Source organism: Schistocerca americana, chromosome X, assembly GCF_021461395.2.
Source record: "Schistocerca americana isolate TAMUIC-IGC-003095 chromosome X, iqSchAmer2.1, whole genome shotgun sequence".
Taxonomy (NCBI): Eukaryota; Metazoa; Arthropoda; class Insecta; order Orthoptera; family Acrididae; genus Schistocerca; species Schistocerca americana.
The window spans coordinates 541,492,412-541,504,483 of NC_060130.1; the positions used below are offsets into that span (position 1 = coordinate 541,492,412).

The window sequence follows — 12,072 nt, forward strand, 5'->3', positions numbered from 1 at the left end:
TTGTGTACTTTTCATACGACGAGAATTTCTTCGGATTTTGTACCAAATTTCGAGACGATGTTTCGTTGTGGAACCTATTAAAGGCATCTCGCATTGAAGTCCGTGCCAAATTTCGCGCGTCTGTAAATTTTAGCCAATCTTCGGGATTTCGCGTTCTTCTGAACCTCGCATGCTTTTTCCGTTGCCTCTGTAACAGCGTTCGGACCTGTTTTGTGTACCTACCAATATATGAGGTATGAATCTCTCATTTGCTGTTGCTACTATATCTTTGAATTTGAGCCACATCTCGTCTACATTTGCATAGTCAGTTCGGAAGGAATGGCGATTGTCTCTTAGGAAGGCTTCTAGTGACACTTTATCCGCTTTTTTAAATAAAATTATTTTGCGTTTGTTTTTGGTGGATTTGGAAGAAACAGTATTGAGCCTAGCTACAACGACCTTGTGATCACTAATCCCTGTATCAGTCATGATGCTCTCTATTAGCTCTGGATTGTTTGTGGCTAAGAGGTCAAGTGTGTTTTCGCAACCATTCACAATTCGCGTGGGTTCGTGGACTAACTGCTCGAAATAATTTTCGGAGTAAGCATTTAGGACAATCTCGGAAGATGTTTTCTGCCTACCACCGGTTTTGAACAAGTATTTTTGCCAACATATCGAGGGAAGGTTGAAGTCCCCACCAACTATAACCGTATAAGTAGAGTATTTATTTGTTACGAGACTCAAATTTTCTCTGAACTGTTCAGCAACTATATAATCGGAGTCTGGGGGTCGGTAGAAGAAGCCAATTATTAACTTAGTTCGGCTGTTAAGTATAACCTCCACCCATACCAGTTCGCACGGAGTATCTACTTCGACTTCACTACAAGATAAACCACTACTGACAGACACAAACACTCCACCACCAATTCTGCCGAATCTATCTTTCCTGAACACCGTCTGAGACTTCGTAAAAATTTCTGCAGAACTTATTTTAGGCTTTAGCCAGCTTTCTGTACCTATAACGATTTCAGCTTCTGTGCTTTCTATTAGCGCTTAAAGCTCAGGGACTTTCCCAGCACAACTACAACAATTTACAACTACAATTCCGACTGTTCCTTTATCCAAGCACGTCCTGTATTTGCCATGCACCCTTTGAGATTGCAGCCCACCCCGTACTTTCCCGAGGCCTTCTAACCTAAAAAACCGCCCAGTCCACGCCACACAGCCTCCGCTACCCGTGTAGCCGCCAGCTGAGTGTAGGGAACTCCTGATCTATTCAGCGGAACCCGAAACCCCACCACCCTATGGCGCAAGTCAAGGAATCTGCAGCCAACAGGGTCGCAAAACCGTCTGAGCCTCTGATTCAGACCCTCCACCCGGCTCTGCACCAAAGGTCCGCAGTCGGTTCTGTCAACGATGCTGCAGATGGTGAGCTCTGCCTTCATCTTGTAAGCAAGACCGGGAGCCTTCACCAAATCAGATAGCCGCTGGAATCCAGAGAGAATTTCCTCAGATCCAAAGTGACACACGTCATTAGTTCCACCTGCAGCTGGCTGCACCCTGTGCTCTTCAAGGCATCCGGAAGGACCCTTTCCACATCAGGAATGACTCCACCCGGAATGCACACGGACTGCACACTGGATTTCTTCCCCTCCTTAACCGCCCTATCCCTAAGGGGCTCCATTACGCACCTGACATTGGAGCTCCCAACTACCAATAAGCCCACCCTCTGCGATTGCCCGGACCTTGAACGCTGAGAATCATCCTCTGAAACAGGGCAGGCAGCTGCATCTGGCTCAGCCAGAGACAGTACCTGAAACCTGTCTGTCAGACGCACCGGGGAGGCTTTCTGATCAGCCTCCGGGGACGTCTTTCGCTGCCTTCCACGCCTTGGAACGACCTCCCAATCAACCACAGGCGAGGGCTCAGCCCCACTGCGGGCAGCAACCGGGGCAACAACAGCGGCAGACCGATCTGGGGACAGACGGGACGAGGTTGATATCCCCGTGATACCCAAGTCCGGCTCCCCACAGTGGTAAAGTAAAGTAAAGCTGACAGTTAGAAAACCAACAGAAACTAATGAATAAAGTGAGTGGGTATGGAAATTTCGAAAGTCAAGCACTCACCGTAATGTATACTCCCCTATAACTCGGCAACCAACAAAGATTTTGTGTTGAAATCTTCACTATGTAAAGCTAAAAGAACGAAGAATGTTTTGGGACAAATTAAGAAAATTGCATTTTTTGCGTCAAGGTACTTTATTACCCCCTTAAAGAGGAAGTGGTTACAATACTCCACCAGACAGCAGAGGTAAAACAAACTGTATTCTAGGTAGCTGCAAGATGACCTGATCCTTTGGTGTAAGACTTCCACTGGGTTCCACAGCAGAGGACAGCGGTCGCTTCAGAGATGGGTGCTCCACAGTGCGAAATGTATTTTCACTAGGCAGGTGAGGTCAATTGTCTTTATTAATTGAGTCTGCCGTCTAAATCAAACAGCAAACGACAATGGCCTCTGAGTACAGGTGCAGGCATGAGCCACGATTTACAGCCAGCTGCTACAGTGCACTTAATAGACATCACCAGAGCCCATTCCAAATCACGGGTGAGACCCCCTACAAACGTAGCTGTTACTCTCTGGGTTTCCTTCCTGACCAGCTGTTCCCAATAGACACACAAAATGACACCAACTAATTTTGATAATGCACATAAGCTTTCAAGCGAACAAACGTGGCTCCTGAAACGAGGTGGCGACATGAGGAACTATCTGCAGTCGGATGTAGCTAATGGAATCAGGAGACACTGCAGGATCCTCTTCCAAATCCAAATCACAGGTCACACCCAAGACAAACATATAATGTGCACTCTGGGTTCCTATCCCAACCTGCTAGCTGATCCCACTACAAACATTGTGTCACATATTCATAAAGTAATGACAACGTAATGACTTGCATATCGTTAAGCTTAAGGCTGCTGGAGGCCAGCAAGGCCACTGACAGATAGGAAATCAGAGACACAATGCCGGCCTGTGAGGCCGAGCGGTTCTAGGTGCTTCAGTCTGGAACCGCGCGACCGCTGCGGTCGCAGGTTCGAATTCTGCTTCGGCATGGATGTGTGTGATGTCTTTAGGTTAGTTAGGTTTGAGTAGTTCTAAGTTCTAGGGGACTGATGACCTCAGTTGTTAAGTCCCATAGTGCTCAGAGCCATTTGAACCATTTTTTTTTTGGTGGGGTGAGTGGACTGCTGTAGCCTGTTGTGGGGTTGTGTACCACTGGGGGCTACGGCGGGGACGAAGTCTCTCTGTCGTTTCTAGGTCCCCAGTTCAATACATGCTTACATACTCCTGCTTTAATTAATGCCGTATACACTGAGAGAACAAAACTCATGGGGTACCTGCTAATAACGTGTCGAGCCTTCTTTTGCCCGCCGTTAGCACTGACAACAATACGTGAACGCCACTGTTCTCGGTCGTTAAGTGAAGGCCGTCGGTTAAGTGGAGGCTGTCGGCCTCTGTGTTGTCGGTGGAGAAAGGTAATGCCTGAAATTCGATATTATCAGCACACTCTTGACGCTGTAGATACCGAACGATTTCCAAAATGGAATATCTCATGCGTCTAGCTCCAAATACGACTCAGCATTCAAAGTCTGTTAATTCCTGACGTTCAGCCAGAATCACGTCGGAAGCCTTTCCACATGAGTCACCAAAGTACAAATGACGACTACTCGCAATGCACTGCGTTTTTATACCTTCTATACATGGTACTGCCGCCATCTGTACATGTGCATAACATGCTTTACTGTCTTTGGATCTTAATCATTCGCATTTGACATGATTGACTTGCGCAAGTTCATATGGGTGAATCTGGCAGAACAGACACGCGAATCTTTTGGCCCTGTACGAATGTCGCGGGTAACATTCGTGTCCAGTTTGTATGGCGTGTAGATAATCTTGCGTAAGACAAGCAGGATTTTTGAATTGTATGAGACTCTGTTATTGTGTTGTCTCTTTGTCAACTGGGAAGACTCTACATTTCTTCCCATTCCTACAAGATCAGCTTCTTCAAGATGAAGACAAACTCATTGTGACGTAACTTACTGCAGTTGAGAAAATCTGTCTCATAGCTCCCTCGAAATCGACTATACATTAAAATACCTTTAATGTGATCTTTGCTTCTGAAGCTTTCTTCAATTACCTTCTGTTGCCGTCTGCTTTGCCAATTGGTGTACAAGCTCATTCTGTGTGGTACTGGAGAGTCCTTTAACCCAAAGGAGTTGTACACTTACATGTCTGTGGAGAAGTTTAAGTAAGCCCAATGCATGGCCATTAGTTTCCGAGTTAGAATTTTAATAATTTGTTAATTATACAGAATTTCAAAAACCGGTGAGAACAACTGTCTCATCGGGTGGGTTGTCTGCATACAGAAGGGTTTCTATTAATCGAAGGACTTAGGCAATAAAAATCCCGAAAGTTTGAACATTTTTCTAGATTGCTAGTTTCCGCAATCACCACCTTCTTTTGGTCTTGAAACACCTGCAAATTTTTTTGAAATTTGTCGGCCTGGTGGGTATCATAGGATGACAGATGAGGTACCGATATAGCCAGTAATCGAAACTGATGAAAATGTTAGGCTACCTTGAGCACATCATCGTCCAAGTTAAATGCAAGATGGACTAGTTGTTTTACTAAAAGCACATTTACGTATCTTAATGACCATTTTTATGCAGTACTCGATATTAACATTATTTTATTTCTGTTTCTTAGGTTTACGAAGAAAACGAAGCACCAAGACACTTCCGAGGCAACAGGACAGGATGCGCTGCATAACGCTCACCAGTGAAGGTGAGCGTTCTGTGTGTGTGGTACACACGGTACACTTTTATGTGCTCTTTTTCTGCATCTACACGATTACTCTGCAATTCGCACTCAGATACCTTGCAGAGGGTTTATCGAACCACCTTCAGACTACTTTTCTACCGTTCCACTCTCGAACTGCGCGCGGGAGAAAACGAATCTTTTCATGCGAGCTGCCGCAAAGAAAAGCGCCTTTTTTATGATCTTATTTATTTATGCTTTTTATTTCACATTTCTAGTTTCGTAGGACTAAATTGAGGAGCCAATATCCAAGGTTAGGGAATGTGTCAGTACATGAAATTACAAAATAACAGATAAAATAAAATGTTTATGAACCCAAAAAAAGACAAGCCTTATTTTTTTGTAAACGCAATCAACATTACAACACAGGAATTTTTAAAGGAACTCCTCGACAAAATAGAAGGAGTGATCCATGAGGAAACTTTGCACTATCGATCTGAAAGCGCATAGATTACTGCTAAGATTTTTGCATTCTTGTGGTAGCTTATTGAAAATGGATGCAGCAGTATACTGCACACCTTTCTGCACAAGAGTCAAGGAAGTGCGTTCCAAATGCATTTTGGATTTCTGCCTTGTATTAACTGAGCGAAAGCCGGCCGGACTGGCCGAGCAGTTCTAGGCACTACAGTCTGGAACCGCGCGACCGCTACGGTCGCAGATTCGAATCCTGCCTTGGGCATGGATGTGTGTGATGTCCTTAGGTTAACTGCTGATGACCTCAGCAGTTAAGTTCCATAGTGCTCAGAGTCATTTGAACCATTTTTGAACTGCGCGAAAGTTGCTAATTCTTGGGAATAAGCTGATATTGTGAACATGAAACGAGAGTAAGGGATGTATGTATTGAGAGGCCAATGCCAGAATACCCAGACTAGTGAACAGGGGTCGACAAGAGGTTCGCAAACTTACACCACTTACTGCCCGAACTGGCGTTTCTGACCCAAAAATATCCTTTCAGAATGGGAAGAGTTACCCCATAATATACCATACAACATAAGCGAATGAAAATAACCAAAGTAGACTATTTTTCGTGTCGAACGATCACTTACTTCAGATATTGTTTGAATAGTAAAAATGGCAGTATTAAGTCATTGAACAAGTTACTGAAGGTGGGCTTTCGACGATAGTTTACTATATATCCAGACACCTAGAAATTTGAACTGTTCAGTTTCACTAATCGTATGCCCATTCTGTGAAATTAAGACTTTGGGTTTCGTTGAATTGTGTGTTAGAAACTGTAAAAACTGACGCTTATTATGATTTAGCGTTAGCTTATTTTCTACAAGCCATGAACTTATGTCATGAACTACACTATCTGAAACAGAACCAATGTAGTTAAATCAAAAAAGATGCCTAGCGTTCCAAACCATTTGTTTAATCCACCCGGTACCTCACAGAGAAAAGAGAATATAGCATTTTCAGTTGTTAATCCACTTCTAAAACCGAACCGCACATTTGATAGCGAATTATGTGAAATAAAATAATCAATTATTCTCTCATACACAGCCTTTTCAATAAATTTAGCAAACACTGATTGCATAGAATTAGGTCCAAAATTGTCTACATTATCCCCTCTCCCTTTTTATAAAGCGGCTTTACTACTGAGTACTTTAATCGTTCAGGAAACTGATCATTCTCAAACGAAAATTTACAAATATGGCTAAGTACAGGGCTAACATGTGCAGCACAGTGCTTTAATATTCTGCTAGGCATTCCATCACATACATGGCAGTCTTTAGTCTTCAGTGATTTAATAATTGACTCAGTCTCCACTTTCTCAATACCACAGAGGAGTATTCCAGACATCAGTCTCGGAAAGGCATTTTCCAAGCAAGTTATACGATTCCCTGTAGAAACTCAGTTTTTATTTAATTCACCAGCAGTGCTCAGAAAATGATTGTTAATTACTGCGGGGTCTTGCCCACTCGTCTCGTATAGGGTGCCTAAAGGATGCTGCATTCTTGGAATGCTATACAACAATTCAAGCAAATAACATTAGTAGTTTTATTTCAATAAAGCAGACTGACAATACTTAACCTTGAAATAATGGTGTCGCAAGCGACGAGCGACAGGCCACATAAATCCGAGTTCTTTGCTATCTACAATGATCATGCAAGTTTGACACACCGTTTGTGGATCACTAATAACTGCTATCGTAGCACTCTCTGGTAGGCCGTACTAATACTCTGTGAATACTGTCCACTAATGTTAGGCCGAGGCTGGCAGGAACGACGCTTATATTCACTTCGGCTGGATGCCGCTTCTATCGCGGTGACGTCGTGGTCAGTGCACTAGTGGCAGATGTCGCCTCACCGCCTTCTCTGATCTTCCATTCTTTCTCTTCGTTCCGGCGCTTGTGGTTACGCCAGAACAAATACTGTAGATATATCTGACTTATCAGTAACAGAAGTACTTTTACTACGAACTGACTTTATATCGTTGACCTTGTGGTGCTGACCAGACACTTCCTTCACAACTGATCACATGATTTTAATTTTATCCTGTGAATTAGCTACTTTATTTGCGCACCATATACTCTTTTCCTTCCTAATAATATTTTTAATCCCCTTACAGTACTGTTTGTAATGCCACCCCAATTCGTGCATCATATCTGTGGCACTCTCTCTCCTACTTCATGATAATACAGAACAAGCAACCCTTTTTCGGAGTTTTCCGATGTCCTCTGTCAATCCCATACTACAAAGCAGTACTCTAGTAGAGGACAGACAAGCGTAGTGTAGGCTGCCTCTTTAGTACACCTGTTACATCTTTAAAAAGCAGTGTTTGGTTTCCTTTCCCCACAACGTTATCTACGTGAGCGTTCCAGTTTAAGTTATGTGAATGCGTGGTGTCAGTGTGCTGTAATACATTGCACGTTAATTGAAAGTGGCGGCGGGGGGGGGGGGGGAGGCGGAGAAGAAATGAATTACTGATATTGGCTGCATCTGGACATTGTGCGGAATAAGTGGCGATGAGTGAAAATGTATGCCGTACCGGGACTCGAGCACAGGATTTCTTGTTTTCCAGGCAGTTGCGTTGACCACTGCGCCATCTGGGACACAACGTTATCTCAACTGCACGGACGATCTCGGCACGCCTCACGGCCAATGCACACTCCCACCAAGCGCCACCTATCTGCTGTCATTGTCCATTTCCACTATATTCGCTACGCAGGAGGTCGGACGTACTTGTGCATCCGCACTGAAGTAGGTCGATCCATTGCCTATCTAGCTGAATCAATTGTATGAATATGTGGTGTCTGATCTTCTAGACATTTTCGCCATCCACAACCAGGATTAACAGCCTCTGTATTGACCGACCAAGTACAACAGCCATGGAACTCCATCCCACAAGCTGACATCTGGCACATGTGCAACACAGTGCATGCACGTTTGCATACTTGTATTCGACTTTGTGGCGGTTACATCGGTTATTAATGTACCAGCATTTTACATTTGCAATGGCTTACCTAATGCTTAAGTTACCTGTGCTCCTTCAGTGTTAATCACATACATATGTTACCTAGACAAATGTGTTCCCGAAATTTCGTTACCCTACATTAATTATATTTTGGTGCTGCTTTTTTTCCGTCAGTATATGTGGAGGAAGCACTTATAGCCTGGAAGAACAGATGTGGAGGCCAGGGAGTCCTTAAGGGGAGCTGAAAGCTTGTATGCACTTCTTTGTGCTGATGACTTGATCATGGCTGCAGGAGACCAGGATGATGCTGAGTTAATGTTTCGGAAGTTAAAAGAGGAATATGAAAGACGAGGCCTCACAATAAGCTTGAAACAAAGCGATTATCTGAAGGCTGACTTAAATACCATGGAGAATCTGGAGCTTGAAGCCAGTAAGATCTGGGATGTAAGTCTTTTAACTATCTGGGCTTATTATATTACCAAATGGGAAAAGTGAAGATGATATAAATAATTGAATGGGCCAACCAGGGGGGACATACCGATCACCTGTTGAAAACGTCGCTACGTACGGAGCAGAAATATGGGCAATAAACAAGCCTCAGAGAAACATGTTGCACTGGAGATGGACATTTGGAGATGAAGCTGTGCCAACTCCAAGCTGGAATGTATACCAAATACCAACAAAAGATAAGCTATGGGTGTCGATAAATCAATAACAGAGGCCATAAAAATGGAAATCTAAAATGGTATGGGTATCTGTAAAGGTCGGACGATAGACGATGACCAAAGAAAGAGTAGCAGTGGATCCAAACGGAAAGAGGAAAGAATGGATGACCTAAGGAGGAGATGGGGTCGCGATGGGTGCCAGAGAGCTATAAGAAAGAGGCTGGTATGGTCCGAGGAAGTGGAATACAGGAAGCGAAAACCTGCACCAGTCACAGAATACTCGCAAGATGATGATAATAACTTTTTCCTGTTGTAAAAGTAATCACCGTGAATTTTAGAGGGGCTTGAAGATGCTGATTGTATCGCTGAAACAGGTCACGAATAAATAAAACCTAGTACATACAGTTAAAGTATTATCAGTACAGAACACAACTAAATCTTTCTGTATGCATCCACACGTTTATTTTCTCTGCGGTTAATACGAAATTAGTTAATTGTAAAATTGCACTTATAATATTTTCGTTACTCATTAATTTAGTGTTACTGCAACTGATTTTCATTCTACTTTCGAACTAGCTCTACTGAAGCCTTGCATTTGGTGTTGAATTTTGTCAACATTTGTGACAAACAACTCAGTTAACCTGCAAAGCGAAGGTGGTTCAAATACGTTCCACTGACATGAATTCATTCTTTACATTCCCAGTTTAAGCACAAAGAAATTGAAACTGTTGTGACTGACAATTCGTAATTTTTCACAAACACAACTTTTATTGATGTAAGTTCACACGGTTGATGACTGAGCAAAAAACGAAAGGTAACAATAACGATGCCAGTAAAAGTCTGCCGGCCGGTGTGGCCGTGCGGTTCTAGGCGCTTCAGTCTGGAACCGCGTGACCGCTACGGTCCCAGGCTCGAATCCTGCCTCGGGCATGGATGTGTGTGATGTACTTAGTTAGTTAGGTTTAAGTAGTTCTAAGTTCTGGGGACTGATGACCACAGATGTTAAGTCCCATAGTGCTCAGAGCCATCTGAACCATTTTTTTGAGTAAAAGTCTCATAAGTGAGGCAAACAAAAGTTCACTTCTAAACTTCCAAAAAGGTTCGTGGTATTACACATACACTAGTAAGAGCCCAATTCAGACACAAAGACATAATCTTCAGCGATCGAAGTACACGAGGTCGGCATCCGGAGTGAACTGAACTTCGGGGCTATTTCTAGCACCTAAACAGCCGTCTCCAGCGAATCAGGTTTTGGCATAGTGATACTTCCTGCAGGCCGAGGCTTGAGCTCCCCCTGCAGGAGTGCTCGGAATGTCTGTTTCCATTATCTTGTATGTAAATAGCTGGTGTTTAACATGGTGCTTCTGGTACTCCTTGGGCATAGACAACCTCGTCCTCTGTGGTGTAATATGGGTTGCAGGCCCTCAGGGCCTACCTTGGCTCTGGTATAACACCCCTCCCCCATTGGATAAAGCTGGTGTGGCACGGACGACCACGGGGGAGAGAGCACCAATATAGCCCGGTGTCGTAGGCTGATTTGCAGCGAAGTCCTCCTGAAGGAGGCGGTGGAACCCGGCCGCCAGAGAGTAGGGCGCCGCCTTCCACACGAGGCGGCTGGAACGCCGCAGCAGTGGTGGTTGCGAGGCTACGTCAGGCTAGACAAGCTACATAGGGACGTCTGTGTCGTGCAATCGAGGTGGCGCTGAAGAGGGGCCAGGATGTATGTCCAGGGGAAGGTCCCAGAGCTATACCGGATCCAGAGTATGCGGCGGCACAGGCCTAGCAGCCAGCATCTGCTGGCTGTCTCTGGGAAGATCATCCACCAACTGAGTTGAGGGCATCCACCTAGGCCCCAAGGAAGGGACCAGTGGTGGGAGAGAGAGAGGGGCTGGCATTTGGGGCTGCAGCTGCTCAAGGAAATGAGGATGCAGTTGGTTGCAGTGACGCGAAACCACTCTGTCGTCCAGGTTTACGTCGAACAGTTGTCGACCACGGGGCCAGATAACGACACCTGGAAGCCAGCTGGGTCAGGGCCCAAAACCGCGAGCCCACACCTTGGAGCCGGATGAATGTCGGGAAGCGCCTGGCAGGGCACAAGGTCCAACCTGTGGCAGGAGGAGATGGAGTAGGGTCCAAGGTTGGCGACCATGGAGCAGTTTGACTGGACTCTTGTCACCCACTGGCATGGCCCTGTAGGTACTGAGAAATGACATAAGAGCTTCTTCCAGAGAATAGTCTTCTGTGTACTTCTTCATTTGAGTTTTAAAAGTGCCAACACGGTGCTCAACCTCTCCATTGGATTGAGGATGGAAATGAGGGGTAAAGACGTGGTGGATACCATTATTGTGACAGAAGACAGAATTTGGCGAAGTCTTGACTGCGAAATTGCAAGCCATTGTCTGGTACCGAGGTGACAGGAAGTTTTTCAATGGAAAATATTTTTGACAGGGTCATGATGGTATTCTCTGTGGTGACAGTGGAGCATCAGATAATGAAAGGGAAGTGGGAGTAGACATCCGTGATGAGTAACCAGTAAGTGCCGAGAAAGGGTCCTGCAAAATGCTCATGGATGCATTCCCATGGGAGGGAAGCTACCGGCCAGGATTTGAAGGACCGGGGTGGTGCGGGAAGGGCCTGGGTACACTGCTGACAACCCCGAACCATGCGCTACACATCCGCTGCCATGCCTACGCAAAAGGCATGGTGAGTTGCGAGGGTTTTCGTTCGGGCAATACCCCAGTGACCTTTATGTAAGACGTGGAGAATCCAGAACCGCAGGGAAGTTGGTATGATGACTCGTGGAATGGCGTCATTTTCCGCACGGAGGAGCACCCCATTGACAGCCACCAGTTGATGGTGGATGGAGATAAAGAATCGGAGATCAGCCTGGCCGCGAGGCGGAGGAAGTGTCGGCCAGCCGCGCAGAACATAACGGCGCACCAGTTAGAGAAGCGGATTTGCAGTTGTCGCTGCAGCCATTCTCTCACCTGTAACTGGGAATGCAGCGAACGCATCCTGTATGTCGTCATCGACCCGAAAAATTAGGAGGTCCGACGAATTGAATGCCGAATCCTGGCCAGAGGGGAGCTGAAACAAGGTATCAGAGTTGGCATGCTGCGAAGTGGGCCAGAAATGGATG

At 45.2% G+C, this 12,072-nt stretch overlaps 1 protein-coding gene across 1 annotated transcript in view; it reads left to right on the forward strand.

Annotated features, from left to right (window-relative positions):
- LOC124556143 (glycine-rich cell wall structural protein-like) overlaps positions 1 to 12,072 on the forward strand; it is a 139,865-nt gene that overhangs the window by 42,630 nt on the left and 85,163 nt on the right. Inside the window, exon 4 of the mRNA XM_047130157.1 lies at positions 4,741 to 4,818. Within this exon, the coding sequence (XP_046986113.1) occupies positions 4,791 to 4,818 (28 nt within the window). The 5' untranslated portion in view covers positions 4,741 to 4,790. The remainder of the gene's footprint in view (positions 1 to 4,740; positions 4,819 to 12,072) is intronic.